Genomic DNA, 12,801 nt, shown 5'->3' with positions numbered 1-12,801 from the left:
AACTGTTTGTACTGCAATTGTGTTTACAGTGAACATCCTGAATTTATTCTCTCCTCTTTTATAAACCCTGCCAACTCCTTTGCACAACTGTGGTGAAGCCTGAGGTAATGGGCAGAGTTTTGGGTGCCGGGTTGTGTTATCAAATCTGCCAGATCTAGGATAGCAGCCTGCCATTGCAAGCAGTAGTTCCTCAGTGTTTTACTTATCTGCATACTTTCCCATTTCTGTAAATTCCTAACTTAAAAGCTGGATACCAAATAAGCAGATATCTGAACATAAAGGAGAGAATACCCCATCAAGAACTCTATCTTAAGGATAAAGCAAGCAGCCAAGTCCTCTAAACTAACCACAATTTTTGCTGAATCTCATTGAAATTTATTTATTGTTTGATTACTGCTTCAATATTAGGTTAGTGGTAAAGAAGTGAGACTGGGTGATTTATTCTTAATAAAGTCCTTATTTGGCACTCACCAGAAAAAACAGCAAAGTCTTTCTCTGAATACATTTGTGCATAGGGTGTTTTTGTTTTTAAGTTTCTAAAACTTCATTCAGGTACATAAAATATCTCAAGTTTTAAAGATTCTTGTCAGTCAACTCTTCCTAATAAGATCAGTTCTTTTTTACAGAAGCACCTAAATACTGACTTAGGAAACAGATTTACAATTTTCAGCCTTAAACAGTAAGTCCTGCCTAGAAAAGAGTTTTTCTAAGCTACTGAGTATTGTTAGAGAACTAATAATCAACTCTTATCTACTAAAAGTAATATCTTTACTACTGATTTAACTATTGATGAAATCCTTTTCATTACAAATGAGAATAAAAACCAGGAAGGAAATATTGCTGATAACACTTTTTTTCCCTCATATATTTCAATGCTAAAAACTTCTCATATTTTCCACAGAGGGAAATGGACTATCTAAATATGTAGAAATGAAATTATCAAAAAATCTTTTCAATATATTTGCAAATAGTTAACTTTCTAAATCTTTAGTTGCAGTTTTTGAAAGATTAGAATATACATAATAAAAAGTATTTCCAAACAGCACTTTCAATTTTGATTTTTTTTCTGTTTGTGTGCTTAAAGAAGACACCTTTCAGCGCTGATTATTAGATGTTAAAAACAAGAGATCCCTCAATCAGTCAGAGTATAGGTACAACTTTTCCATACTTCTCCTTCAAAAAACAAGGATGAGAATACCAAGCACCAAATTGCTGCCTTAGGGCTAATTGTGTTGGAGTATGACTGGCTTCTTATGGATTTGATGCTGTTGCACTGAGTCTTGAGCTGCTGTAATGTTAAAGAGACCCACAGTGTTGAATCAGGCCAGGGATTTTCACAAATGTATCCAGCCTTTATTTCCAGATGGGTAGATGAACAAAAAGAAGGCTGAACCCTGTCCTTGTTTTCATTTTGTGATGCAGATAACCAACTACCTGAACTGGGTAGTGAGGAATCTGGCTGATCTGGAGGTGCAGATGGGTGCAGTAAAAAAAGTACACAGCTTCCTGAACATGGAGTCAGAGAACTATGAAGGCTACCTGGGTATTGTTCTTAATCTTTTTGGGGCTTTTACATGGTAATGTGAAAGAATGGTACACTTGGTCATGCACACCTCTTTGGCCAAAATCTGTACAGACCTCTCTGCCCAAAATCTGTTCTCACTGAGGTGTAGCAGCTGCCACTGGTGTGATGACAAGGATAGCTAAGAGAAGCTATGATAATATGTTGTTCACATTAGTCAACATGAAAAAAATCCCATCAAATGCCAGGGAGGCAGAGCAGGACTCTGTAGTACAATCAAAAATACCACAGTTATAGATGAGATGACAAAACATCCATGTAAGTTGTTTAGAAAACAAAAATAAGGATAAAAATTAGAAATGTCACATGCTTCAAAATCTCTGATCTTTCTAGCAGATGGGAACTAAAGATAGTGCCACATTGGCAAGCAGACCTCAGCAACTCTTCTCTGAGCTGCACATTGGAATTTGTGCTACACACACTTCAAATTGGCCTTGATTGCTATTTCAGAAGTGGTTGAAGTGCAAGAAATGGCTCATAGGTCAAGAAGCTTCCCTGGAAAGCCAAGCTCCTTAGTCCAGAGACAAAACCTGCTGTGTATTCACAAATCAGGAAGAAACAAGAGCTGTGATAATGTCAACAGCTCACGCTGTGTGGCAGTAACAACTTCCTTCCTCAAGCTGCCCTTCCTGTGCCGGTCACTGACCCAAGGCCACGCTAACACTGCTCTGACACCGCGTTCTCTGCTCCTTTGGCTTGTCCCTCTTGCAGTGCCAAGAGACACTTCAGTATCTGCCCTCATCCCTACGTGTGAAGATATGGAAGCCAAGTGCCTGCCAGGCAGTTCCCAGCTCAGCCTCCCCTTGGCAGGGAACTGCAGCTCTGTATTTCCAGTGGCTTAAAGGAAGGTGCCCGGGCAGGAGAGAGGGGAAAGGTGACTGTTGTAAAGGGTGACCTTCTGGCAGCACTCATTTCAGTTTGTTTTTCTGTAACTATTTCAGATCCCTCTCAAGTCCCCAAAGACTGGCCCCAGGAGGGGGAAATCAAGATTGAAAATTTGTGTGTTCGCTATGAAAACAACCTGAAGCCTGTTCTGAAGCATGTGAAGGCCTATATCAAACCAGGACAAAAGGTACCATGTCCAGCAATTGCCCATCATCCTCATTCTGGTGCAGATTCTTCATTACTGAGCTTTCCTTTCTGAAGTGCCGGAAGAACAAGATTAACAACTTGCATTATCAGATATATACATTTACAGTCCTCTCTGAGGTCCTTGGGCACAGATGAAAAACTTACACTGATAAAACTTATTCTTGGCTGGGAGCAATTTTTCTTCTGGCTATCCCATGTCTTTCCAAGTCCATTTTCCTTGCTTAACAGTAAGTCTAAATGGCAGATAAATTAGAAGGATATCAGACTGAACTGTGTAAAAACACAAGAGTATCTCACATTTCAGCACAGAGTGTCATTGGCATCCATGTCAAAATGCTGAAATGCCCCCGGGACGAGTCCTCATGATGAGGGGGAGAAAAGGGGAATATGCTTGCTGTGCTGTTTTGTGTTTTCCCTGGTGTGCCACCTGCCTTTGGGAAGGACCTTTCTACTCACCAACAGCACAATCCAGTGCAGCTTTCCCCAGAGAACTGCAGGTGTAAGTAAGGAGTAAGGAGTAAGTAGGTAAGTACTCTGTAAGTGACACCTTCCATTTTTTGCAGGTTGGGATCTGTGGTCGCACTGGTAGTGGCAAGTCCTCCCTGTCCTTGGCGTTCTTCAGAATGGTGGACATTTTTGATGGTTGGTTTTTTCCATTTTCCCTGGAATATGTTGTTATTCCTCAACTGCTCCCCCCTTATTTCCTGAGAAGAAGCAATGAGCCTTTTTGATAGTTTATAGCCTGGTTCTCTGGCTCAGAAGAGATTTGATTAGAAATGTTATGCCTGATCCTTCAAAGTACAAAGTGCCCTATTGCAAATAGCACTTGGTTCTCCCAGGAAATGTTGTGCACAGATTATATTTCTAATTTAAAAAAAAATTGCATATGGTCTGACAAAACAATATGCAATTTTTGAGACAGGACAAAAAATATGTAACTCTCTGGAGTGTCTAAATGTTTGCCTAAAGAATAACTGCATTAACTTATTATAGCTGTCAAAATATTAGCAGAGTAGAAACTAGAACTCAACAAGTCCATTCCCTTGTTGTTTGTTTGGTTTTTTTTATTTTATTATGCTTTCCCTTATCTGCAGCAGAATTTGACTCAAGGATTGGAAATATATTGCTATGTTTTCACTCCTGTAGCATTTACCATTAGTTCCAGCTAATTGGCATGGACTGCTTTTCAGCATTTATAATACAAATACATGTGTGCTGTTGAGGGAATATAGAAAACCACTAGAAAGACATCTTTTTGTTTCAAAAATTTCCATGTTTCTAATTTAGCCATTGTGCTTGGAATGTTTGCCAGAGAAAGCACAGTAGGATGTGGGAGGATAAGTGAATCTGATGCAGCTAATACTTGCTTTTGTTGTGGTTCTGTGCCTATACGTGTCTGTGGTCACAGGCTTCTGATTCATGACCATGATTCCTGGATTTACAAATATTGCAAAGAAATAATAACTATGCTTATGGCCAGCTTGAAGCTTCCTCTTACTTAAGTCTTCTTTCTGTATATTTTCTTTGTCTCCTTCTCCTGTATCCCTGATTCTTCCCAATGGGAACATCTAAGCCTTTTCTAATCAAGCTCTGTTTATCCTTTGTGCACATCCCTGTCCCAGCTGGATCCATATTTGGCCTCCATGCTGATCCACTTCTGGGTGGGGTCCTGACTCTAATAAAAGTTACATAATAAGATTTCGAGTAACTTTACTAGAAGCAAAATTTCATTCATGCTGTTCCTTAGGTTTTCATTATCTCCCTAAATCTTTATCTGTCCTATTTTATTTTCCAACTTTTGCTTTGTTCTTTAGTGTTTCGCTTCTCTTGCTCAATGTTCAAACAACCTCTCATTTCTCTTGTGTCTTGCTTAACCACCCCTCAATTCTTTCCCAGTTTCCCAGCTCCTCTCAAATTTAATTTTTCCATTAGGTTCTCTCATCTCCTCTTTTCTTTGAGCACCCTGGCTTCCATCAAATATGCTTCTATCAAAATTTCCCTATTCCACAAGCATGCCATATTAATTTTTCCCTCCTTATTCTACCTCATCTTCTGCTAACCCACTCTAATATTCATGTTTGTGAAGAAAAGGACTTGCTTAAGTTTATGCAACCACCAATGTCTCAAGCAGAAGTCCTATAACCTGATTTGGACTTTGCACCTTACAGATAAAATCTTGATTCTTCTGGCCATATAGTAAAAGCATAAAACTACAATAATAGAAGTAGTCCAGCTAGGGGGTCAATGAAGTCTTCCACTGGAAGAGGGTCACAGAGAACAACCTACAAAATGCAGTATCATGACAATGGGAATGACAGAAGGGACACCTGTACAAAGCTCTGAATATCCACGTGCTTGCCAGTTCACAGTTAGGTTCTCACTGCTGGGGGAGAGAACTGATGAAATGAATGTTAAGTACATCCCAGCAAGGAGTGCAGCTGCCTAGTGAAGCAATCCACATGAAAACTGCAGAAGTGCCTGATGGAAATAGCCTTCACCATATCCTCATTCAGTTTGCCTTGGCCCATCCCTTCCCTGTCACCTCCAACCCCCAGTATATATGCATGTATTATGCAAAAGAAATTGTGCTCCTTCTCAAAGGAAATGTCTTCAGCAACTGTTGAATTCAAGGGGAGCAAAGAAAGGCACAGCAACATAAGTTGCTCTTGTTCTTGCTCTGTTTGGCTGTAATTGACCCACAATAAATTACCCTTCTGGTGCTACCATTAGTCACACAGAAGGGAAGACATGTAATTTCCTTTAAGGGAGGGTGGAGGGAAGAAAAAGGAAAAGAGCAAGGTGGCAGTATCACTAATAAACTGGGACATCCCTGATTTGGGTAATTAGATACATTCACCTTCCCCATGTGTCTGACAGGGCTGAGAGCTCACAGAGACAGTGTCCCATCATCCAGAGACCAGCCCAGAGGGGCTGTTCCACCTTTCCACCTGCTACCTGTGGATCACGTGCTTTGTGCAATTCCCTCAGGTGTTCTGTGTGTTGTTTGACACAGGGAGGATAGTGATTGATGGGATAGACATCAGCAAATTGCCTCTGCACACGCTCCGGTCCCGGCTCTCCATCATTCTGCAGGACCCAATCCTGTTCAGCGGCTCCATCCGGTAGGTGTATGCCATCAGGGGGTGGCAGGCAGCATTGCACAGCCTGCCTGTCGTGGGAGCTGGGGGACAGGGGAAGATGGAACAGCCAAGGAACCTTCCTAGCCCAGCCCAATCCATCTGCACAGTCTGCCAAGCGACACACAATGCCAAGGTTTTAATTTGCAGAAAACCTGAAAGTAATTGTGGTGACAAGACTCCTGTTATGGTTTTCTTTGCAGCTTTAATTTGGATCCTGAATGCAAGTGCACTGATGACAGACTCTGGGAAGCTCTGGAGATTGCTCAGTTGAAGAACATGGTCAAGTCATTGCCAGGAGGCCTTGGTATGTCGGAACCAATCTCTGGATGATGGGCCAATAATGGAGTCATGCATGCACACAGATAAACAGATCCATCCCATCTGACACTCTGGATCATCATGTAGGAGAGCCAGACACTCTTCATGGTAGAGAATATTTTTATTGAAAAGCTGAAGAATAGTCTGGTTTCCCATGCACTGTGGAAAAATCCTGCAACACCTCAGCATCATGGTGTGATTCTTGGGGCTGTCCTGTGCAGGGCCAGGAGCTGGATTTTGGTGATCCTGTGGGCTCCTTCCAACTCAGAAAATTTGATGATTCTATAATCACAGTGGGATAATTAGTAAGGAGAAAGAAGAACAATTTTACCTCCTTTAGCAGAACCTGGCTCTGCAAGCAGAGCTGTAAACTCTGACAGAGTATTTTTCTTGCCATTTCAGATCCATTTCATGAAGGAAACTTCCATATTTATTTCCATATTAAGTATATTTAATATTACTAAGATATTACCCTGCAGCCTACCAGATTTTCTAACAATTTGTGCCAACTGTTTGTTTAGTGATATATTTCTCCTTTCCCAAGAGGCTGTGCTCATTTTTCTTGGTATCCCTCCATCCCACTGGTCAGGCAAGGTTATGGTTACAGGCTTTTATGGGGATTTTGCTTGGCCCTGGAACAGTGCACAAGCAGAGCTCTCAGGGGCACCCTTTCAGAGGTGTTCAGATGTTCACAGGAACTGGTTTTGTTACAGATGCCATGGTCACAGAAGGAGGGGAAAACTTCAGTGTGGGGCAAAGGCAGCTCTTCTGTCTGGCCCGAGCCTTTGTCCGCAAGAGCAGCATCCTCATCATGGATGAAGCCACAGCATCTATTGACATGGCCACAGTGAGTACAGCAATCAGTTACTTAAGGATCTACCAGGAGAAAGGCATCTTCCCTAAGTGTCAGCCACAAAGTGTGAGATCTCTGTAGCAGAAAAAGCTGGCAGTTTTTTTGTTTCTCAGGATAAAATAAAACGCTTTAGAGAACTCCTGCTTTCACAGGTGTGACATCTCCCTGCTGGGAAAGAGATAGTGTGGAATATGCTTAAAAACATGTGAATTAGAATGTAACAGGATGAAGTAACTGGAATGAGCCTTTTCCTCTGACAGGAAAACATCTTGCAGAAGGTTGTGATGACTGCCTTTGCCGACCGCACTGTTGTTACAATAGCGGTAAGTATTAAGCCAGAAAAAGCTCTTTTTTCCTCATTCCTCAGGCAGTTAACCTTGGCCTTCACCAGTTAAACACCACAACATAAAACTGAAAGTATCACAAAATAGAACTAAACCACAAGGCCAGAATATTCCCATGATACCAAAACAAGTCAGACACCTACTTTCAACCTGAAATTTTGCAGTAAATGCCATCTTGCTATCAAATGAAAACACTTGGATCTGAACAAAGACTTTACAGGGAACTTCAGCATCTGCACTGTCTCCAACAAAATTTGAAGTTATTCTCACTAAAAAATTGAAAGCAAATGCATGGTTTGAACTATTACTGAAAGCTGCATCAAAATCTAGGTTTGAATTTTGCCTCTGAAGGCTATGCATGTGTAGTGCCTACAAACACCGCACAAATTTATGAGTTGAGATTTTATAATATTCTTGATGTGGTTTCTCAAGCTGGGTTATCTTTTCTCTCCTTTGGAATAAAAATCTGGGGGTTTACAATAAAAGTTTTAAAAACTGGAATTGATGCCTAAAGAGGCTACCAGAGGCTATACAGTATTAAAGAATAAGATAGATATTTATTAAAAAGGCCTTCAAAGGATATACCTTGAGCAGTACAAGAGCCTGGCCATGGCTCCACCCAAGATGGACATCATGTCACGAATTTTCACACTTTTATACTTTTTGGTCCATTTACATATTTGGGTTAAATGTCTAGTAACAGCTTCAGGTTATGCAGGCCCATCTTCCCACATTGCTCTCCTCAATTCACCATTGTTGGTACTTTTGGGGCCTGAAGCTGCAACAGTGTCCTTGCTTTTCAGGCTGGAAAAGTATTGTTTTGTCTGACTAAACTGTGAAGAGAACTTGCTAACACTTTATATGAAGTTCAGAGTTACACACTGAGGCAGTACAGAATCTGGAACATATGAAAGCTAAAACTTAAGGCATCAGAATCAATGGGAATTTCCCCCCAGAATAATATCTTTTCAGCTAGCGGTTTATGATGTTTTTTCCCATTTTTCTGCCACTTCTAGTGCCCAAAAGTTCCCTATATCCATACATGTTTCATACATACACGTGCATAGAGATGTGGTGGACACATTAAGAATATTTCCACCTGTGACAGCGGCATTAGTCAACAAACAGGCTTTTTCCACGAGATAAATACGTGTTTCAACAGCTGTTTCATTTGCCTTGTCTGGAATCCTTGTCTGGAATCTGGAATCCTGTGGTTAGAGATTACAGTCAGGCCTCCTGGACTCTGGTTTCAAGCCTGTCATCGAGTAGTTTGTGTCAGGCAAGCCACTTAACCCAGCCCATTTACAATGTGCTCCAAGGTTCTTGGCTGTGTAAATGCTGAAGATTCTGGTGGTGACACTGTTGTCCTTCAGTTCCATGCTTATTGTCCTTCTGGCTGGAATCTCACTTTTCTTTAGCTTTGCTTTTCCAGAGTCAGTGTCTCAAGTGAAACAGCACACATTAATATTTAGCTTTCCTCACGGAGCTGGCTTCATTCCTTGCTTTCCTCGTTCACAGCTGATCTTTCCTTCACCCACCTGTTTTTCTGTTCTTTTTTCCAGCATCGTGTGTCTCACATCTTGGATGCCAATATTGTCCTAGTCCTTTCTGAGGGCTTTCTAGTTGAATGTGACACTGCCTCAAACTTACTCCTCAAAGAGGACGGCCTGTTCACCACTTTGGTGAAGACTCACAAGTAGACTCTCTCAGTCCACACTGTTCACAGGACTTCTGGCTCTTTGGTAGTTATTTTTACCTCTTTAGTTTCCTTTCACTCTGCTTCCTTTCTATTGCACAGCTTCTGAGAGGACAGTGCAAAAAGGTGTTTCTTGTGTGGTTCCTGGGTTTGTTTAATTTCATGACTATTTATGTGGATCATATGTAAATCCTAGACATGCAGCTGACACTGAAACTACCATGTCAAGGGAATCCAACCCCTGAAGTGATCTCTGAGTTTCAGCCTCTTTAGTGAAATATCACACTATACCTGACTGGCTGTATTCATATGGCCTTGAAATTAAGCTCAAACTGGTTTCAAACCTGTAGTTTATGGGATTAAACTGTTGCCTGGAGTACACTCAAATTAAATCTCAAAGGGATTTACAGAAGGCAATAGCCCAGGAATGCCCTGAGGTAGATGGAGAGCAGACTGCTGGGGTGCAGAGAACAAGGAGCAGAGCAGGAGGATGCTAAGCCACCTGACAGTGCAGGATGCTTCTCATCCCTATTTCCCACAGGGGAAGATGTATTTCAATGGTGCCATAGGATTTATTCCAACAGCTGTGTTGTCCATAATGGCAAAAAGTGAAGCTCATGCTTAAGTATTTTTAGGCTTGGTGGCAGAGGCTGTAAAGTAATTGAAGATCTCTTCAGGTTAAAGCACAAGGATCTATTACAAATATCGCTGTAAATAAGGACAGCCTTTCCCCAATGGGGTTTGCCTTGCACGAGGCCCATTAGAGAGAATTACCCAAATGAAAACCTGTTTGCTTTCCTTCGTGGCAGCACCGGGTTCACACCATCCTCACTGCAGACCTGGTCATCGTCATGAAGCGAGGGAACATTCTGGAATATGATACTCCTGAGAACCTGCTTTCCCAGGAAGATGGCATCTTCGCTTCCTTCGTCCGGGCTGACATGTGAACTGCCACACAATGCATTTTAACAGCTTATTTTTAAACAGATGAAATGCAAATATTTTCTACTCAGTGTAACATCACTTTTACCTTTTTTGTCTTGTTTTGTTTTTTAGAGCTTATTTCTTCACACTTCCATCTTTCAAAATAATAAAGCCTATTGCAATATATGTATCCCTTGAAGCAATAAAAATGGCACTTTATTCAAAGCTATTAAACTTCACACACATGCACGCACACACACATGCACATATGGAGGGAGAAGTTTTTACTTCCTGAGAATTTGGCATTTTCCTTGGACTTTTTATTGACTTTATTTTTGTTTAAAGAGAGAAAAAGAGAGAAAAAGCACTGATCTTATAAACTGCATATGTTATGCTGGAACCAGCAATCAAATCGTGCAGTTTGTCAAGGAAGCAAGAGGTTCCCCAGATGCATTCTGTCCCGAGGGAAAAATTAGGAAAAACATCCAAGCCCATAACACTTGGGGCAATCTGCTGCATTCCGAAGGCATAAACTTTGCTCTCCAAGTTGTAGCAGAGGGGCAGTGAATAAGGGAAAGGAATTTCATCAGGAATAAGGACATTCTTCCTGTCCTTCACTTTAGTAAGCACACTTCTGTCATGACAGAACTATTTTCAGTGCAATGATGGTTTATTCGTACAGTGAGTTCCTAAATCAATATTCTTCCAACTTTCACTAAAGATTCAAATCATCCTATGATTATGCATGCTTTGATAGGCTTATAGAGGAATTCTGTACAGTATCTGAAGACTTTGTATTAAAATTGATCTGAATTTATAAACTTGATATTAGCCAATCCTTTAATCATGTCTACTAAAATATTCTGCTTAAAATGGCATGTAATTAGCCAACCACTAATTGTTTTATATGTCTTTAGTCCTTCAAGTTCTATTTGGAGACAACTTTTATTTTCCTTTATATATTTGTGGCCTACCTCTAAATCAGATCTAGTGCAAGGAGGTGTGATTTTCAAATTAGTGCTATATCCTCAAGAATGTAGATGAAGTTAGACACATATTTACATCAGGCAGCTTTGCAAAGGTTGTCTACACCTGACTTTCACACACAGTTTGATCCTGACCCATGGGCAGTAAACACCCAGAAGGAGTTTCACAGGCATATTTTCAAAGGTACAGCTTGAGAGATCAGCTTCACTGGTAATATTCAAGGTGATTCTTATTCACCTGCTGCTACAACATTTAGGAAGAACACTAAGTGCACTTAAGTGTATTTATAATGCATTAAAATAACATAAGGGGCAGCATTTCCATCCCTCCCCCCCCTCCCAAAAAAAGCGCAACAATTTTGGAGAAGTTGAAGGACTTGAAACTGGCTTCCATTTAGTCTCACAGTGCAAAAGATGATACAGTGGTTTATATTTTTAAATTAATTTTTGGAAGTTTTTATTTTCTCTGAATTATTGAAAATATACCTGTGTGACACAACGAAACAAAAGAGCTCAGTCTTGAACATTTTATGAGGGGAAGTATTTCTGTGATTTCCCTGTCTACAGCTGTGAAAGCGTTTTTGTACTTTTCTGGATTAATTCCCCGTGCTGACCTTTGTCATTCAAATAAAATACATTTTTAAAAAACAGATGCCTGCAGCAGAAGCACATATTGTTCTCCAAATTTCATGGCCAAAAGGCCAAAATTATTCTTGATTTAATTTAATTGTCTTTAGTGAAAAGATAATTGGATAATTGGATTCCCTGATGCCAGACTGGGTATAGAGATGAAACACAAGAAGTTTTGTTGATTTGTGTGTCTTTGATAGCAATGTAATCCTGATTTATTTTAAGTGATGCCAGCCAGTTCATTGAGATCCCTGTTCCCACTGCATTAAAGGGCTGCCATGAGCCTGGGACTGTGTCTTGTAATACTTAAGAGGGGCCAATAATTAGCATCTCTTTTCTCTTAGGTTTGTCCCAGAGCCATTGCAGGTTTGCTCACCCCCAGCTTTAGAAGTGAACTCTGTTGTTTGAACAGGTGGAAAAGAAAATAGATATGTGAGAAAAGGAACACATGATGGGGTGAGAGAACCTCATCATGCTCCATCCATTTGGAGGGAGGAGTGCAGGAATATTGGCCCCAATGTTAGACTCACCATGGCTGATGTGTTGGGTGACTGCTGCAGTGGGTCCCACTGCTGCCCAGCAGGTTTAAAAGAACAATCCCATTTCTAAAGCATTAATCCTAATCAAAATACACAAATCTTACAAGATAACAAACATAAATCACCTGCTGCAGATACAGGAGATCTCCTCCTGTTACAGCTTCTGTCCACATGATGGTACAGACACCCCAAGGGCTTAGGCTGAACATTTTTTGTGTTTTCCTCTAAAGGAGGAGGGTGGTGCCAATGGTTGCACAGCTGTTTTGTTACTGAAAAGGGTGCAGAAGGTACAAAATCTTTGAAACAAATTTCTTTTGATTTCATGTAAAGGTCTGAAGTGTGTCCCATTTGGGAGCAGTTTCCTAAGGCTGTCACGTGCACAGTAAAGGAAACATGAGCTGGAGACTGTTCCTTTGATTCTTGTCACACTGCCTCTTCTGCTGGTAGGCCCTTCTTCTCTTCCACAGCCTCCTTGCTCTTTTTTCTTCACCATCTCCCTGTGTCATAGACCTTTGAGGCTCCTGCTTGCATCTCTGGATGCTCCTTATTATGCCTATGCCCTCCCACTCCTTCCCAGATGAGCTCCATGCCCTTTGTCCCATTTCTTCTCTCACACAGCTCTGCACTCACTCTCCCTTTCCCTTTCCTGAACTTTCTTTCATAACACCCCTGCTCTTCAGGGGGACACTTACTCTAG

At 41.0% G+C, this 12,801-nt stretch overlaps 1 protein-coding gene across 9 annotated transcripts in view; it reads left to right on the top strand.

The window, feature by feature from the left end:
• The window catches only part of ABCC9 (ATP binding cassette subfamily C member 9), a 70,976-nt gene extending 59,391 nt beyond the window's left edge, over positions 1-11,585 (top strand). For 7 of the 9 annotated variants that reach the window (XM_063154226.1, XM_063154227.1, XM_063154233.1 and 4 more), the window contains 9 exons: positions 1,423-1,543; positions 2,524-2,654; positions 3,238-3,316; positions 5,688-5,796; positions 6,015-6,118; positions 6,846-6,979; positions 7,246-7,308; positions 8,892-9,071; positions 9,835-9,973. In XM_063154226.1, the coding sequence (XP_063010296.1) occupies positions 1,423-1,543; positions 2,524-2,654; positions 3,238-3,316; positions 5,688-5,796; positions 6,015-6,118; positions 6,846-6,979; positions 7,246-7,308; positions 8,892-9,029 (879 nt within the window). In that variant the 3' untranslated portion in view covers positions 9,030-9,071; positions 9,835-9,973. Of the gene's footprint in view, positions 1-1,422; positions 1,544-2,523; positions 2,655-3,237; positions 3,317-5,687; positions 5,797-6,014; positions 6,119-6,845; positions 6,980-7,245; positions 7,309-8,891; positions 9,072-9,834 lie in introns of all 9 variants that reach the window. The other 2 variants (XM_063154230.1, XM_063154224.1) reach the window with 1 other exon arrangement.
• Positions 11,586-12,801: the final 1,216 nt, after the last annotated feature.

The sequence above is a fragment of the Melospiza melodia genome, chromosome 4, assembly GCF_035770615.1.
Source record: "Melospiza melodia melodia isolate bMelMel2 chromosome 4, bMelMel2.pri, whole genome shotgun sequence".
In the NCBI taxonomy this organism is placed as follows: Eukaryota; Metazoa; Chordata; class Aves; order Passeriformes; family Passerellidae; genus Melospiza; species Melospiza melodia.
This window is presented reverse-complemented; position numbering and strand designations above follow the sequence as displayed.